The sequence below is a fragment of the Hyposmocoma kahamanoa genome, unplaced genomic scaffold (assembly GCF_003589595.1).
Source record: "Hyposmocoma kahamanoa isolate Upper Pololo Valley unplaced genomic scaffold, ASM358959v1 62, whole genome shotgun sequence".
Taxonomy (NCBI): Eukaryota; Metazoa; Arthropoda; class Insecta; order Lepidoptera; family Cosmopterigidae; genus Hyposmocoma; species Hyposmocoma kahamanoa.
Genome location: NW_020653850.1, coordinates 25306100 through 25321304, shown reverse-complemented (window position 1 = coordinate 25321304; position 15205 = coordinate 25306100). Strand labels below are relative to the sequence as shown.

General features: G+C 38.3%; 1 protein-coding gene and 1 pseudogene across 2 annotated transcripts; both read left to right on the top strand.

Annotated features, from left to right (window-relative positions):
• The first annotated feature begins 11 nt into the window (after positions 1 to 11).
• LOC113229627 (organic cation transporter protein-like) lies at positions 12 to 3623 on the top strand. Of its 2 annotated transcripts, XM_026463294.1 has the most exons (7): positions 12 to 301; positions 1061 to 1292; positions 1372 to 1411; positions 1535 to 1627; positions 1716 to 2339; positions 2428 to 2609; positions 3278 to 3623. In XM_026463294.1, the coding sequence occupies exons 1-7, from the start codon at positions 99 to 101 to the stop codon at positions 3422 to 3424; spliced, it is 1521 nt and encodes a 506-aa protein (XP_026319079.1). In that variant the 5' UTR covers positions 12 to 98; the 3' UTR covers positions 3425 to 3623. The 2 variants fall into 2 exon arrangements, with proteins under 2 accessions (XP_026319079.1, XP_026319078.1); XM_026463293.1 differs by having other exon boundaries at positions 14 to 301; positions 1372 to 1627; positions 3278 to 3622.
• A 4422-nt stretch (positions 3624 to 8045) lies between these two features.
• LOC113229851 lies at positions 8046 to 9292 on the top strand (annotated as a pseudogene).
• The last annotated feature ends 5913 nt before the right edge of the window (positions 9293 to 15205 follow it).

The following is a 15205-nucleotide window of genomic DNA, read 5'->3' as shown; positions in this document are numbered from 1 at the left end:
CGTCCAAACAGCAAACTAATATTCGATAGTCAGCCGCGGGTTTCGTAGGATTCGGATTAGTCGAGTGTGTCTCTTCGACTACACAGCGAGACGGAGGCATGATGAACGCGGAGAAAGTTGAGGATGGACCGGGGCCAGGGCAGGCGCAGCCAGCGATCGACCTCGATTATATCCTGGTGGAGGAAGTAGGCCAGTTCGGCAAGTACCAACTGACCACGTTACTGCTTGCGGCAGTGCCCGTTATCTTCGCCGCCTTCGCTTCTGGAGAGTACATTTTTACCACCGCCAGAATACCATCTCGGTAGGTACCTACACATCGCAGTAACAAAAAATTGGTTCTATTGAAAGTTTTATATAGTAATGGAACGTAACCCATATAATTATTTTCGATGTTTTTAGAAGCTTTTATATAAATTCTCGTGTTCGCTTGGAAGTTTTTTATGATAGCATTAATACCTAATTTACATACGTAATTCATAAATGATTAATATTGATGACGTATCCACAAGGTAGATTCCCCGGACAAACTTTTAGACGCTCATATTATTATGTAAACATGTAACGTTTGGGCTCGTTTCAGTCAGCTCGAAGCCCTTGTCTCTTCTGGCGCTAATAACAGAGTTAAGGGAGTCCAAAGGAACTCCTCAATAGGTACATCTCGATGTTGTGAACTAAACATATAACATTTGGGATAGATTTGACCAGTTCGACTGAGACAGCTTAGAGACAAACACTTAGGTGTTTATTTCCCGTGTTACCCGTACATAACCAAGTTAATACCAAAAGGACTAGGTACAATTCAATAATAAGTAAAAACAAATTATTAACAGGCTTGTCTCAATTATTACATAAAATAAGTACTAAACAAATAAGTAATTATTCATAAAATAAACATTGTAAAAACTTTTGAAACGTGCAAATGCGTGATCGATTTTTTTCTACTTATCCATTATAACTACGTAATATAAAAGCTTGTTTAATTATCTGCTTGTAACGACATGTGGTAATTAATACATCGCAATAATTAAAAAATTAACAAGTAATCTGGTGACATTTGCAGGTGCAGAATACCGCAATGCGACGGTGAGACCCCGGAGTTTAGGCCGTCGTGGCTGCTGAACGCCATCAACGGAACGAGTCTGAACTCGTTTGACAACTGCGCCAAATTTGCCAACAGCACGCAACAGCATCCAGCACCCCCCGGTACCTGCCCCAATACACTCTTCGACACGTCCAGGATTGTCGATTGCGAAGCTTACGTCTACGAAAATACTCTTAGTGTAGTATACGACGTAAGTTATTGAAAAATTTTAGCTTACTTTCCAGATTAAAAATGAATACCTCGTTTCTGCAGCTCCTTTTTATGTGCAGTTCGATATGGCATGCGACGAATGGCGGAGGTCACAGATAGGATCGATTCGCACAATAGGTACGCTGCTGGTGCTGCCTATTACGGGCTTCATATCCGACCGCTGGGGGCGGCGCGTGGCGCTCACCATCAACGCTTTCAATACCGGTTGGATTGGGCTTGTGCGATCTTTCGTTAACAGCTACGAGTGGTTCCTAGCATTGGAAGTCATCGAGTCCACTGTCGGGGCAGGAGCTTTTTCGTCATGTTATATTTTGGGTAGGTATTATTATCAATGAAAACGATTTAAATTATAATCCAAGCAGCTGAGGAATTATTATTCTGTTTTTCTTGTTCCTTTACGAAGTGATGGAGTTAGTGGGACCCAAATATCGGGTTCCGGCTGGAGCGATGATATCCACCATGTTCGCCGTCGGGCAAGTCCTGCTAGGGTTTATCGCTTGGGGTGTTCCATCTTGGCGAGCTCTGACACGGTTGCTGTACGCGCCACAACTACTAGTTGTAACTTATTTCTGGATCTTATCTGAATCCATTCGCTGGCTTATGAGCAAAGGCCGTTATGAAGAATCTGAAACAATTCTAAAGAAAGTAGCGAAAGTTAATAAGAAACAACTGTCAGAAAAATCATTAGAAGCTTTACGCACTTCCGCCGAAGTGGAAAAGACTAGAGAGAAAGTCAAGGAACCATGGCTGGTGGTTAAGGTTTTCAAATCAAAATTGATTCTATTTCGGTGTATCGTGTCACCGGTTTGGTGGATCACCAATACTCTGGTGTACTACGGCATGAACATCAACGCCGTCAACTTATCTGGAAACCGGTACCTAAACTACGTGTACGTAGCAGCCATCGAGATTCCTGGTTTCTGGACAGCGGTGTTGCTGCTTGACCGTGTCGGCAGGAAGCCGGTGCTTATTTGCGGGTATTGGCTTTGTGCAACGTGCCAATTTGCTTTCGCGTTCTTGCCGGAGGGTGAGTGCTATTTGTGCAAAATAAGGAGATTTTGTTATACCTATACCTAATTAATCACTTTGCAGTAAGTCAACTTGCATTGTAACAGGCTACGAGGGGCTATCGTTGACGCTGTACCTGATAGGCAAGTTCAGCATCGCGATGGTTATGACGTCCGTGTACCTGTTTACGGCAGAGCTGTTTCCCACCAAGTACCGGCACACGCTGCTCGCCTTCGCTTCGATGATCGGCCGCGTCGGGTCCATTACAGCGCCGCTCACGCCTGCCTTTGTGAGTAAATTAATAATAATAATAAACTCATTTATTTTTTTTGAAAACAGTGACACATTTTATAATAAACTCAAACACAGTGCTAATTAACAAGACAAAACGATTTATGACTTAGCGGTCGCGGGGAACCCACGGCCCCTGTTATTTTGCCATAACCGTGTTGTAGCGGACTGTATCAAATGGGTGCTAACAACCAGTGCACAAGTCCAAGCAAATGTCCTTACAGTTTAATAATAATTTATTAGAAAACACGTATGTCGCTGAAGCAAAACAGCAAACACTAGCTAAAGTCAAGAAAAAGGCGCTAAAAACAAACAGATTTAAATTTAGAATTTAAATATAAAACTAAAATTAAAGAGACCATAAAATATATACAAAAGAGATTTGTAGCGACTGCTGCGATTCGCTACACATGTTATAGTATTGTAAATAGATATTTTATTTTAGAACATGGAGACTTAGCACGATTAACCCTATCAGTATCAGTACAATCCAAGCCCAAGAACCTGCTGTGTAAATAGCCATTCGCGACTATATCCACGAAAAGTTGAAAGTGTATCATTACATTATGGAGGCTTTTTTCATAATATTTTAACCGTGTTGGTTAAAACAACTTTGATACAAGTCTACTACTACTTTGACACATAATTTTATTGTGTTACTTCTAGGCGCAGGAGGTTTGGGAGCCGTTCCCGTCGGTGCTGTTCGGCAGCTTCGCTTTGCTATCGGGACTACTGATTTTCACCATGCCTGAGACATGGCGCAGGAAGCTGCCCGACACCTTCGAGGAAGCTGAGGCGCTCAGCCGTCGTTGACTGAAAAAGAACATCCATGACGATTCACTTCTTACATTTAAGTATCAGTAGATAAAATGTCTTAATTAGGCGTGCTGTTTCATTATACAATCGAATCTTTGAGAATTTTAATTATTTTTTTTATGAACGTTTTAAGTTTAAACTATCGACCAAATTCTGTTAACACCCATTTCGCTCTATCTAAATAAAATTTTTGAGGCTCAATACCATCTCAATACTTATTACCTTACATTTGATATCATGGTTGTGAGACATCCTGACATTAAATAAATTTAATTAAAAAGATTCTTGTTTCTAGGTGGCTATAATGACTTCATGAGTTCATGAGATTCTGATCCTCCGCTAAAGACTTTCGGTGGCTGTAAAAAGTGCCAAATGCAGAATAATAATAATACGAGTATTGCATCTTTAAATTTATATCACCAGATGAGCAGCTGGCCCATTTTCATTCATATCGTGGAGGCCATTGAATAGGTATACTTTCACTACTGCGACGACACGACCTTCTTGGCCCAAGCCTGGTACTGGATACGCTGCGACCCGCATCCAGACCGCTCGGGGTGACCCTTGGTTTTTACAGAGGTTTTCCTTCCTCGCGGTCCCTATCTTGATAATGGCGGTCCTCGCTGTCAGCCATGTGGACCGGCTTTGCAAGAATCGCAATTCGAAATCGAAATCTTGTAAATAGCTCTAGCTAGCGAATCCATCGTGAATCCAGTGGGTGACCTGGAAGAATTTCAAACACTGGCAGCGATTCCCCTACACGACGGTATTCGTATACGTCGTCTATGACATAAGCACAGAACATTTTTCAAAGGTAATATTTCTGAAAATCATAAAATGTTTTGCGCAAATAACAGTGTTTGATTGTGTCAACAGGGCGATGATGGTATCAACACTTCACTAAGTTCCTTTACATTTGAATTCCATTTTTCATTTAACATCAGGTGGAGAGAGGTCACATTTTTTGGCGTCGTCAAAAATTTGGAAGACTGTGTGTTTGTATACAGTTTAATTTAGCCTGCGAGGAAGTGGCATCGGTCTTTGATTGGTATGGCTCGTATAGCAGGTGCACTGGTGGCAAATCAGGTAAATTTATACTACCTGTAGCATCGAGACCCCTACCGTTAATTGGATAAAGAGTGTAACAAAAAATCCGACCATATATTATAGCTAACTATCGCACATATATTTTTGGCAAAAATAATTGTCTGAGATTTAGTCTACATATCCCAAAACAGCCCTGCCAGTAACTCTCGGAAAACACTTTATTGTAGTCCTAACTGGCTATCTCCAATAACCTTCCTTCTTAGCGCGGCACTCGTCGTTCCCACACGCAAAATAGGCGCCTTGACGTCGAGTTGCGGACACCAGCCCGTTGCACCAAGTACCAAGTACCAAGTAGGCACTCGTCGTCGTCGTCATAATCTCAAATTATCTGCCTCGTCTAGGTAATTAGTGATCATAGAGTAGATAATACTTTATCCAAATAAGTGCGCGACATAATTCCTTTTATTTATTTTTAATATCAGTTAACACCCAGTTAACATACCTGTATGTATAAACATATAGGTATAGATAATGTGCCATGGCCTTCCTTTATTACGAACTTACAGCAAACATAGTCAACCCGTTTGTCAACTCATTATTACACACACTATTACATCAATTGCATACTCGTGTATTTTAAATTTTTATTGAATTTTTTATTTTTTGGTGATGGCAACCCAGCGGTTAAATTGTAAACTTAAGTGTTCCGTAATTTTATTTCTTAATTTAATTGTTTTTATCGTGTTATTCTTGTAAAACCCCATTTCATTGCTGAATAATATCATTACAAAATATACTTATACAGTTTTAAAATGCATACATAGTAATTTGATCAGGTTTAATAAATGAACAAAGTGACATTGAAAACCGTCAGGTTAACCGGCCTAATACTTTTCAAAAAGTGTCTTATGTGAAATAATAAACGTGGTTGCAAAGCACTTTTATCAATTAAGTTCATTGTTACACAATTGCAACAGAAATTATCGAGGTTAAAGGTAATTTGTGCATTTTTCAAGTCACTTTGGAAAGATAGCCGTTACGAATTTGTTTTTAAAAATTCTATGCTATTTCGTAAGTATTTCCATATTTATTAAGATAAACAGGTAGTTAAACTTATAATATAACTTAAGAGTGGTTATTTTATCTAATATTTAGTCTCTGTGCGGATAAATTGTAAGTAACATAACCTCACTATTTAGTAATCGCTCGATCAGCTGTCTTTCTTGCTAACGCTCTTTTCAAATTGTTTTCATTTTCTTTTCAAAAGCATAAACAATGTTTACACGCAAAGCCGCTGCGGAACGTCAATTGGAGGATAAACTCCAACACGCACTCAAAACAGCAAAGGCACTGAATGAGCAATTGCTAACAGAAAGAAACGATAGTGAAAAGGAAACATTGGACATTTTGGATAGGAATAGGCAATTAAAAAGTGAGATGGCTGAATTGTTTATACAAATTACGGAGGTACAGCACCAAAGAAACCAGCTACAGATAGTGGTAGATGGATTCGACCAAAGCAGCAGCGCATTTGAAGAAGCCCTTGCGCACATTTCTTCATTAAAATGTGACGTACGAGACACACACAATGAAATAACTATAATGGAACAAGCAAGAGACGAACAACAGTGAACACAGTCGCCGTCCCTATTTGATGAGCTGGTCAGTAGTGCTCCCTCAATGGCGTGTGCTGTACCAGCCTCCTATTCAGAATCTCCTATTCAAGTCTGATCAATCACCATTGATCAGACTTGTGAAAATCACTCATTTAATTCAACAGCTTTAACTTTAAATTGTAGTAAAAAAAAAATAAAAAAATATGTTAAAATTAATAAACACATATCGAGCACACACAAATTAATAAAGAAAATTGCAGCATTTTGTAAAAATATATCATTGAGAAAAGAACGTCAGAGTTTGTTGAATGAATTGAGCGATTGTACTCAAAATCTTGTGAAAAATAGGCTTAGCTGTGAATGTGACACACAGCGCCTCCAGGCAGAATTAACAAATTCATTAAAATTAATAACACAGAAATATGAAACTGATCAACAGGAGATTAAGGAGCTCACACAGGCTATGGATAATTTATTAGATTTATGTAGATATAACAATGACGATTTGAGTCTTTAACGAACAGTCAAGTTTGCAACTGCAAAGAAATAAAACCACAATCCTCCCTGTCATATATGTAAATTAATTAATAAGACAACGGAGAGATACTCTTGCAACACAATGACAGTAAAAAACCAACCTAAAACACACAGAAATAAAATAAATTGTATATTAGACCTGGTGCACCAAAATATTCAAGGCATGAAAGGCAAAGAGTTATAACTAGAATTATTTATTAACTGTAATAATATTGATATTCTTTGTATTACTGAGCACCACTTTCTATCAAAACATCAGTTCATGTTTAGTTTCGACAATCACCAGGTGACTAGTTCGTTCAGCAGAGAAAAAGCTATTCATGGCGGCTCTTCAATTCTTATTAAAAATAATTTAAAGAGCGTACAGATATTGTGAGCCTATCTATTGAGCGGACTATAGAGATATCCTGCATAGAGCTTGAACGGCTTGTTATATTCAGCGTGTACAGACCCCCTCATTCATCTTACGAACTATTTGAAAAAAGATTAGATGAAGTTTTAGGCAAATTAAATAATCCAAATAAATATATTGCTGTTTGTGGTGACTTCAATGTTAACTTATTAGTAGATTCCAGTGCTAGCAGTAGGCTCATATCATTTTTCCAATGTTGTAATCTTGTGAATCTTTTCTTGGTGCCTACTAGAATAACTTCTACTACTGCCACTTGTTTAGACAACATTTATACTAACGCTGTACCTAGTAATAAATCTATTATAAATAAATTAACTTCTGATCACTGCGGTCAATTGGCCACTTTTAATATAACTGTTAACAAAATGCCTAAAAAGGATATTCAATGTGTTCCGATAAATAATGGTCGACTTGAAGCTTTTAGAAATGACGTAATGCTTAAACTAACTGACATTCCGTACGTTAACGATCCCAATAAATTGTATAATTCAGTTTTCAACATAGTGAAAAGTGAACGTGATAATGTTTTTAAGCCCAAAATCATGACTATTAATAATTCATTGAAATTTAGTGATTGGGCGACTGTGGGAATTCACAAAAGTTGACTAAGGCTATATGATCTTTACGATGGAAGGACTTATAACACTAATAACAGTTTTAATGATTTTGTTAGGAAATATTCGAAAATGTTCAAACGTGTTTGTGTTGCAGCCAAAGCAATGTTTATAAATAATAAAATTAAAAGCAGCGCGAATGTAGTAAAAACGACTTGGAATATTATAAACAGCGAAACTGGAAGGGTCAAACCTCGTAACTTAGATTTTCAACAAAGATTGCTAAAATATTTGAAAATTTTTTTACTGACATTCCAATTTTGACTACTAGGTCGTTAAATTCATCTCCCACCGCCGCTGAATCCTTACTAAAAGAAAGTAATGCAGTTAGTATCTACTACTACTAATTTAAGGTTCCGTCATGTATTTCCAACCGACATTACCTTTAAGTCCATAGCAATGCGCGTTCGGAAACGGACGTGCCACGACGAAGTGAGTTAATTACACCTAACTCGTGTTTCGAGCGGCACAAGCCGCTGCGCGTAATTGACAATGAGTTCCCAGCAACTCATTGCCAATGAGCTCCTGGCGTTCATTATACACGCTCTCGACACCATGGATGAAGTCAGCATAGTGCAGATATGCAAATCAAATTTCAGTGAAGATGACATTTGCAGTGGCAAGATGCTGCTTTTCCAGCGTCTCGGTAAAGCCGAAGAGATGCCATCTCGCCGGAGGGATGGAGGAGTGAAGAGTCTCCAAGACATAATCACGCTGCTGAAGGAGACTGACCCGGACGACGTGCCTACATTCGTGGCGAAGGAGCTGCACAAGCTGCCCCCCGTCACGTTCAACCACGTCGATGTTACTAGGCTGCTGAAGGACATGACGTCCCTGAAGTCTAGCCTAGCCGAAGTACAGTGTAAATTAGAGGCTTCGGATAACATCATAAGTGGGCTGCGTACCCAAGTTGCGTTATTAAGCAATGCTGTTTCGGTATGTAGGTCACCAGAAGCCTCTAATGTACACACGACGCGGAGCAGCGCTGAATGCCTCGGTCAGCAGTTTCGAGTCGGCACACAATGCCTCACCATTCGTTGCTGCCACCGCGCATGATGCGCCGCGCCCCGCTGCCCGCCCCTCTGCCTCGATGGAAATGTCACGCGTGTGCACGTCAACCCCGACACGTGCATACGCCGCTGTAGCCGCTGTAGCCGCTTCAACTAGCCGACCCGCCACTTCGAAATTCGAGCGGCGGCAATCGGCTAAGGATAAAAACAATTTCCGTGTGCCTGTCTCTGAAGTTGCAAAACCACAGAGGCAGACGGTCCAGTGCGACGAGGATGGCTTCACAAAGGCGGTGAAGAGGAAGCCCACCAGCCGTAACCAGTGTGGCACAGCTCCGACAGGACCGAACTTCCTGCTGCGTCCGGCCGTACCGACGACGTTGATGTACCTGTCGCGGCTGCATTACTCCACGAAGTCTGAGGAGATATTGGAGTATGTCAGGCATAAAACCAAATACACCCTGAGGGTCGAGCGGTTGGAGTCTCGCCGCAACGTGAACTTCAATTCGTTTGTGATGAGAATACCGACCGAACATCTTTCGACCTTCATGAAAGAGGAATTTTGGCCGAAGGGTGTCATATATCGGCGATTCTGCGGCCGGTTACCTGACACCAGATTGCGCCATACGTCGCCGATAAGGGAAATCGTGTAGATTAGTTTTTATTATTATATTGTATGTATGTTTGTTTTAAGATATATATAATATAGGTGTATTTTGTTTTTATATTGTTATGTATGTTAGTCTATAAGGTATGTATACATGGGTTTTTGTTACCTGATATAAATAAATAAAAATAAAAAAATAATAATAATAATTTAAGTCTATAAACATAAAAAATACTGCTGATCTTGATGGTCTTTCAGTCAGAGTAATTAGTTCTATGGTTGATTGTATTGCGCCTTACTTTAATAAATGTGTTGATAATGGTGTCTTTCCTGACCTCATGAAGCAAAGTAAAGTTATTACACTTTTCAAATTTCTGATCCCACCAATTTCAGACCTATATCAATACTACCAACTCTCAGTAAAATATTGGAAAAAATTATTCTAAATCAGATGTGTGCACATTTCTATAGTAATAACTTAATGTCTCCTAAACAATTTGGTTTCACTCGGGGTCGCTCTACAACCGATGCTGGTGTCAAGTTGATTAATCATATATTTGATGCATGGGAAGTTTGATGATGCTATTGGTGTATTCTGTGACCTTTCCAAGGCTTTTGATTGTGTGCACCATGATACACTGGTCAGGAAACTTCGCCATTATCATTTATCATAATCTTATCTACAAGCGCTCACGCGATGCGCTCCTCCTACCGCAAAATGGCGGCTATTTGGTTTCGCAAATTAGAAAAGCATTCAGTTCAAATACAAGTTTTTAGAGTTAAAAATTATTCTTCTGCATCGCTAAATAAATACCCTCCGTACTACCAATAAAAAAATCTCAAATAAAATGTAGTAATACACCGCAAATCCTGCACTTAAAAATCACTAATTAAACTTTTGGTGTACTTGGATAAATATAATAATATTCCGTTTGAGTGGTTCTAACGTTTACCATGAAATTACTCCTTAAAGTATAGTTTATAAACATTTATATTCAGGGTAAACCTAAAAAACGCTACTTACGGTACGTTTTCAATAAATAAACACCGAAATCACCAGCCCAACAATAACACACACGATTGTCGTGACGTATTTTTGAAGTTGTTTATTTTTTTTAATGACAGACCCAGCGATTAAAAATTTTATGGTTTGCTAGAGTAGTTACCGAAATGGCAATTAATATTAGTTCTTTTACATGTTATAACTTCGATATCCGATAAATCGGTATAAAATCATCGCCGGCACCTCTAGGTGTGGTATGCGTCTACGGCTGCATGTATCGCGTGAGCGGATAATAATCGTATTTGTGTGGTAGGGTACAGAGGGTCGATGTTAACGGTACGAGATCAGCAGGGTCTGCAATTAGTATGGGTGTCCCTCAAGGTTCAATTCTAGGCCCATTTCTGTTTTTAGTTTATATTAATGACTTACCTAGCCTTATGGAGGATACAAAACATGAGACAGTATTGTTTGCTGATGATACTTCCTTATTATTTAAAGTTAAAAGGCACCAATGTTCCTACGACGATGTGAACAATGCTATATCTAAAGTAGTTGATTGGTTTGATGTTAATAACCTACTCCTTAATGAGAAACAAACAAATTGTGTGAAATTTACGTTACCCAATGTTAGAGAGACGGTTACAAACATTGTAGTTAGAAATGAAAAATTGAATCTTGTGTGTACAGTTGTATTTCTAGGTATAACGTTAGATGCTATATTGCAATGGGGTCCCCATATAAGTAAGTTATAGAAACGGCTAAGCTCTGCAGTGTACGCGATTAAAAAAATAAGGCAACTTTCAGACGTCGAAACCGCTAGATTGGTTTACTTCAGCTACTTTCACAGTCTAACGACATACGGCATTTTGCTTTGGGGTAATGCCGCCGATATCAATAGAATATTTGTCCTGCAGAAACGTGCAGTTAGGGCAATTTACAATCTGGGCCTCAAAGTATCTTTGAGAGATAAGCTTAAGGAAATTAACATTCTTACACTAGCCTCACAGTACATTTATGAAAATGTAATTTATGTTAAAGGAAATAGTAATTTCTTTATGAAAAATAGTGACAGACGTAATATTAATACGAGGAATAAAAATAAACTAGCTTTTCTTGATAGTCGTCATCACAAAGTAAAAAAATCATTTAAGGGGCAATGTATACGCTTCTATAACAAGATTCCGGTTAATATACAAAATTTGCCTTTCACGAGGTTTAAAACTATAGTGAAACAAAAACTTTATACTAAAGGTTATTATACAACTTCTGCGTACTTGGATGACAAAAATCCGTGGTAGTAACCCGTTTAGCTCATGGAGGTAGTCTCGATCTCTGATGTTTCAAATAAAAAAAATATATATTGTAAATGTTGAATGTGTACAAATGTTATTTACAAAGAGCAACCCCTAGAGTTTCTTGCTCATTCTTCTCAGGGGAATCTGCCTTACGAATGAACGGTAGAGTTTTTAACGATTTCAGGCGTAATAATGCTTACCTATGAAATAAAGATTATTTTGAATTTGAATTTGAATTGATATTCAATTATTTTTTATGTGAAATTACTCCACTAGTTTGTTATAACACTCAGAAAAAAATCCTTAAGCTAGAAGACGTCGGTTCGAATCCGGCCCGATCGAAGAAATTTTTTCTGAGTGTTCGATCTTTGTATTAATAATTATTACATACTCGTGATTGGAATTTCCATTCCTGGATTTTTGTTAGCTGTATTCCTAATAAGAAAAATTGAAAGGAAACCTGTGATACGACAGTATACTGAAGTGTGCGATTTCTCAAATTGCATGTTCCTTAAGCCAGAAGATGACTAACCACGTAAAGTGTGCGTATTATTAATCTGGTTTCACCATTTTTAAGTACCTAATAATTTCACAACATCTAGCAGAACTGCTGACTGTGCCCCTGGCGTTCGCTTTCTTCTCCACGATGAGCAGAGTCGGCCATAGTCGCCCCTCACACCCGTGAGGGGCGACTATGTATTCTCCACAAAACTTTAATAAACTCAAACTCAAAATATTTTTATTTCATAGGTAAACAAATTACACTTGAAATCGTGAAATTGATTACAATGACAACAATATCACACATTGTTTTTGTTAGTAAAAGTAAATAAAAATAAAATAATTTTACATTTAGTAATTGTCATTAGTGTCACTGCTATGTTAGTGTTAAATTGGTACGTCAAGTGTCCGCTGGAGATGAATTCCAAGCATCTTTATTCTGAATATAATCAGTATAAAGGCTGTAGTAGCTCTTATGTAACAGCGCATTTTTAATATAGTTTTTAAATTTCTTCTCTGACAGTTGGGTTACTTCACTTGGTATTTTATTATGAAAGCGCACACAGTATCCCGTAAAAGATGACATTAATTAATGCAATCTAAATTGTGGAAGTGCCAGTTTATGTTATTTCTTAAATTAAAATTGTATTTTGTTGTTTTCGGGGGAATAAATGAATATTCTTTCGTATGTACATTATAATAGCGTAAATGTATTGACAAGTCACTGTCATTATTTTCATTTCTTTAAACAATTCTCTCAACGAATCGCGACAACGTAAATTATAAATACTGCGAATCGCCATTTTTTGTAAAACAAACACTCGCTGAATGTCAGACCCCGTAATAAAATTCCATATGATAAAAGACCATGGAAATAACTAACATACACAAGTCGAGCCGTTTGTACGTTCGTCAATTGCCAAGTTTTCCTAACCACGTAAGCCGCGGAACTTAGTTTACTCACAAATTTTGTTATGTGGGCCACACCGTAATTTTGAATCTATTGTAATGCCCAAAAAGATTGCGTGGCAGTCCGGTATGGTGACTGTTCGGCCACCGAGGCAGTCATATTTAATTCAATTTAAGGCAATTTTGTTTCAGTCTGAATGATCTTACATATTTTACATAACATCATTATAATTAATCTATACTTTCACATTGTCTACGCACTATTTGCTAACAACTTTAAAACTTATATACTCGACCATGGATGCAACAAGAGCGCAATAGATTCATTGGGTTCTGAGGTTTCCGCTATTGCTACACATTGGAAATGAAACAATTTGTTTGGAACTTTTTTATAAATATATTTCTAGAAAAGTACAGCACGTAACTTATTTACTAAAAGTCGCCAAACTGGTGTGCAGTTTGTTGGCGACATGTGCATTCCTACTTAATTATGCCTACTTTACTATCTATTTTATAACATGACATAATATTAACTGTACTTGCTAATCATCATCATCATCATCATCAACCCTTTTGCACGTCCCATTTTTGAGGACGGGTCTCCTTTCAGACGAGGGTCTAAAACCTCGTCTGAAAGGAGACCCGATGATAATCATCTTCAGTACTAAGATGATCATATACAGTAGTACAGCTTCTTAAAGTTGTAATTACTAACTGGTTCTACAACCGGACAGGTGTTACAGGGCAGTGCTACCGGGACACAGGCATTCGAATGGGTGACCACTCAAATACAAGGGCTGTGCTTCACATTTCTTCTTATGCCTTGATGATACATGTACGTATAACGTAGAACTTACTTTTACTCATATTTAGAATAATTCCATTGTCAGGCACATGACACCTGATCAATTCATTTACGTGTACGCGTGGCTCAAGCACACCTCAGGGGAAAGGCGTTACCGCTATAGCAAATACTATAATGTAATATAAACAACTAAATAATGTAAATAAGTCATCTTAAAGTTACCTAACTGGGCGAACAAATACTTTCAAAGATTTTTCATAGATGGCGCTACGACTAAAAAGTCGTTGAAAACCAAATACAAAGATCCGAGAAACAAGCACATGGAAAAATTCGTGTGGTCCGCTTGTTCGTTCCGTGGCTTAGTTGGCATAGAGTCTGACACGGTTTGTTATAAGACAACGGTTCGAATCCGGCCGGATTCAATCTTTGTATAGGCCCAGCGGAAATGAAATGCTAGTGGACAGTATTCGTAGTGTAACTTATAATTATTCAAGAAAAAGAAATTACTACTTTTGGCGACGTGTACGACGGCAGCGACCGTTCCGTGAAGAGAGCTTTTTTAAATTTTACGGCTGCGGCCCGCTCGGGGCGCGGGCAGTGTTGCCATGTCTGTCCTAGACACCCTGTCCTACCTGGTAAGTCAGAGTCCAACTTGGATTTAGTTATCGTCGAGTAGCCCAAGCAACTGAATTGGTTTTAAAACATGACCATGCGGTAACCAAATCCAATTTGGACTCTGACTTACCAGGTGGGACCAAAACATTTATCAAATTACCCACTATTGATTTACCACACTTCTCGGAGACAATCATGAGTGGCTCGAGTACAGGGACACTTTTCAATCGCTCATCAACAAACACATCACGTTAGACAACAGAAATATCATTACTTGCGTGCATCACTGTCAGGTAGTACGTCACTAGTAATCAAATAATTAAAAATGACTGGTGAAAATTTTGAAGTAGCGTGAAAACTTTTATGTGGGCGCTATGACAACAAACGTCAACTTAATAGGCAATCATATTCAAGCACTATTCGGCATAGCTCCCATTCACAATGAATCAGCAAAATTATTGAGAATGTTACTAGACACAATTCAGAAGAACTTAAGAGCTTCAGCAACACTAGGCGAACACACAGAGTATTGGGACATATTAATAATTTGTTTGGCAGCAAGTAAATTGATTTTAGACAACACTTAGATACTGGGTAGAATACAAAAACACATTGACAGAAATGCCCACTCTTGAAATCTTCAAAAAATTTTTAAAAAACCGTGCAGACTTGTTGGAAAAGTTGCAAGACTCAAAATTAAATAATAATCCACATAATTCAAACAAAAATGATGCACTGATCAGATTTCAAATTCACTTCCAAGTACATACTTTGACACACATATTATCAACATTCCACGTCACATACAAC

Bases quoted from the DNA above. Each gene is read 5' to 3' on its own strand.
- LOC113229627 (XM_026463293.1), top strand. From the start codon at position 99: ATGATGAACGCGGAGAAAGTTGAGGATGGACCGGGGCCAGGGCAGGCG. The intron at 302-1,060 runs GTAGGTACCTAC...TGACATTTGCAG, and splicing joins ACCGCCAGAATACCATCTCG to GTGCAGAATACCGCAATGCG. The intron at 2,610-3,277 runs GTGAGTAAATTA...TGTTACTTCTAG, and splicing joins CGCCGCTCACGCCTGCCTTT to GCGCAGGAGGTTTGGGAGCC.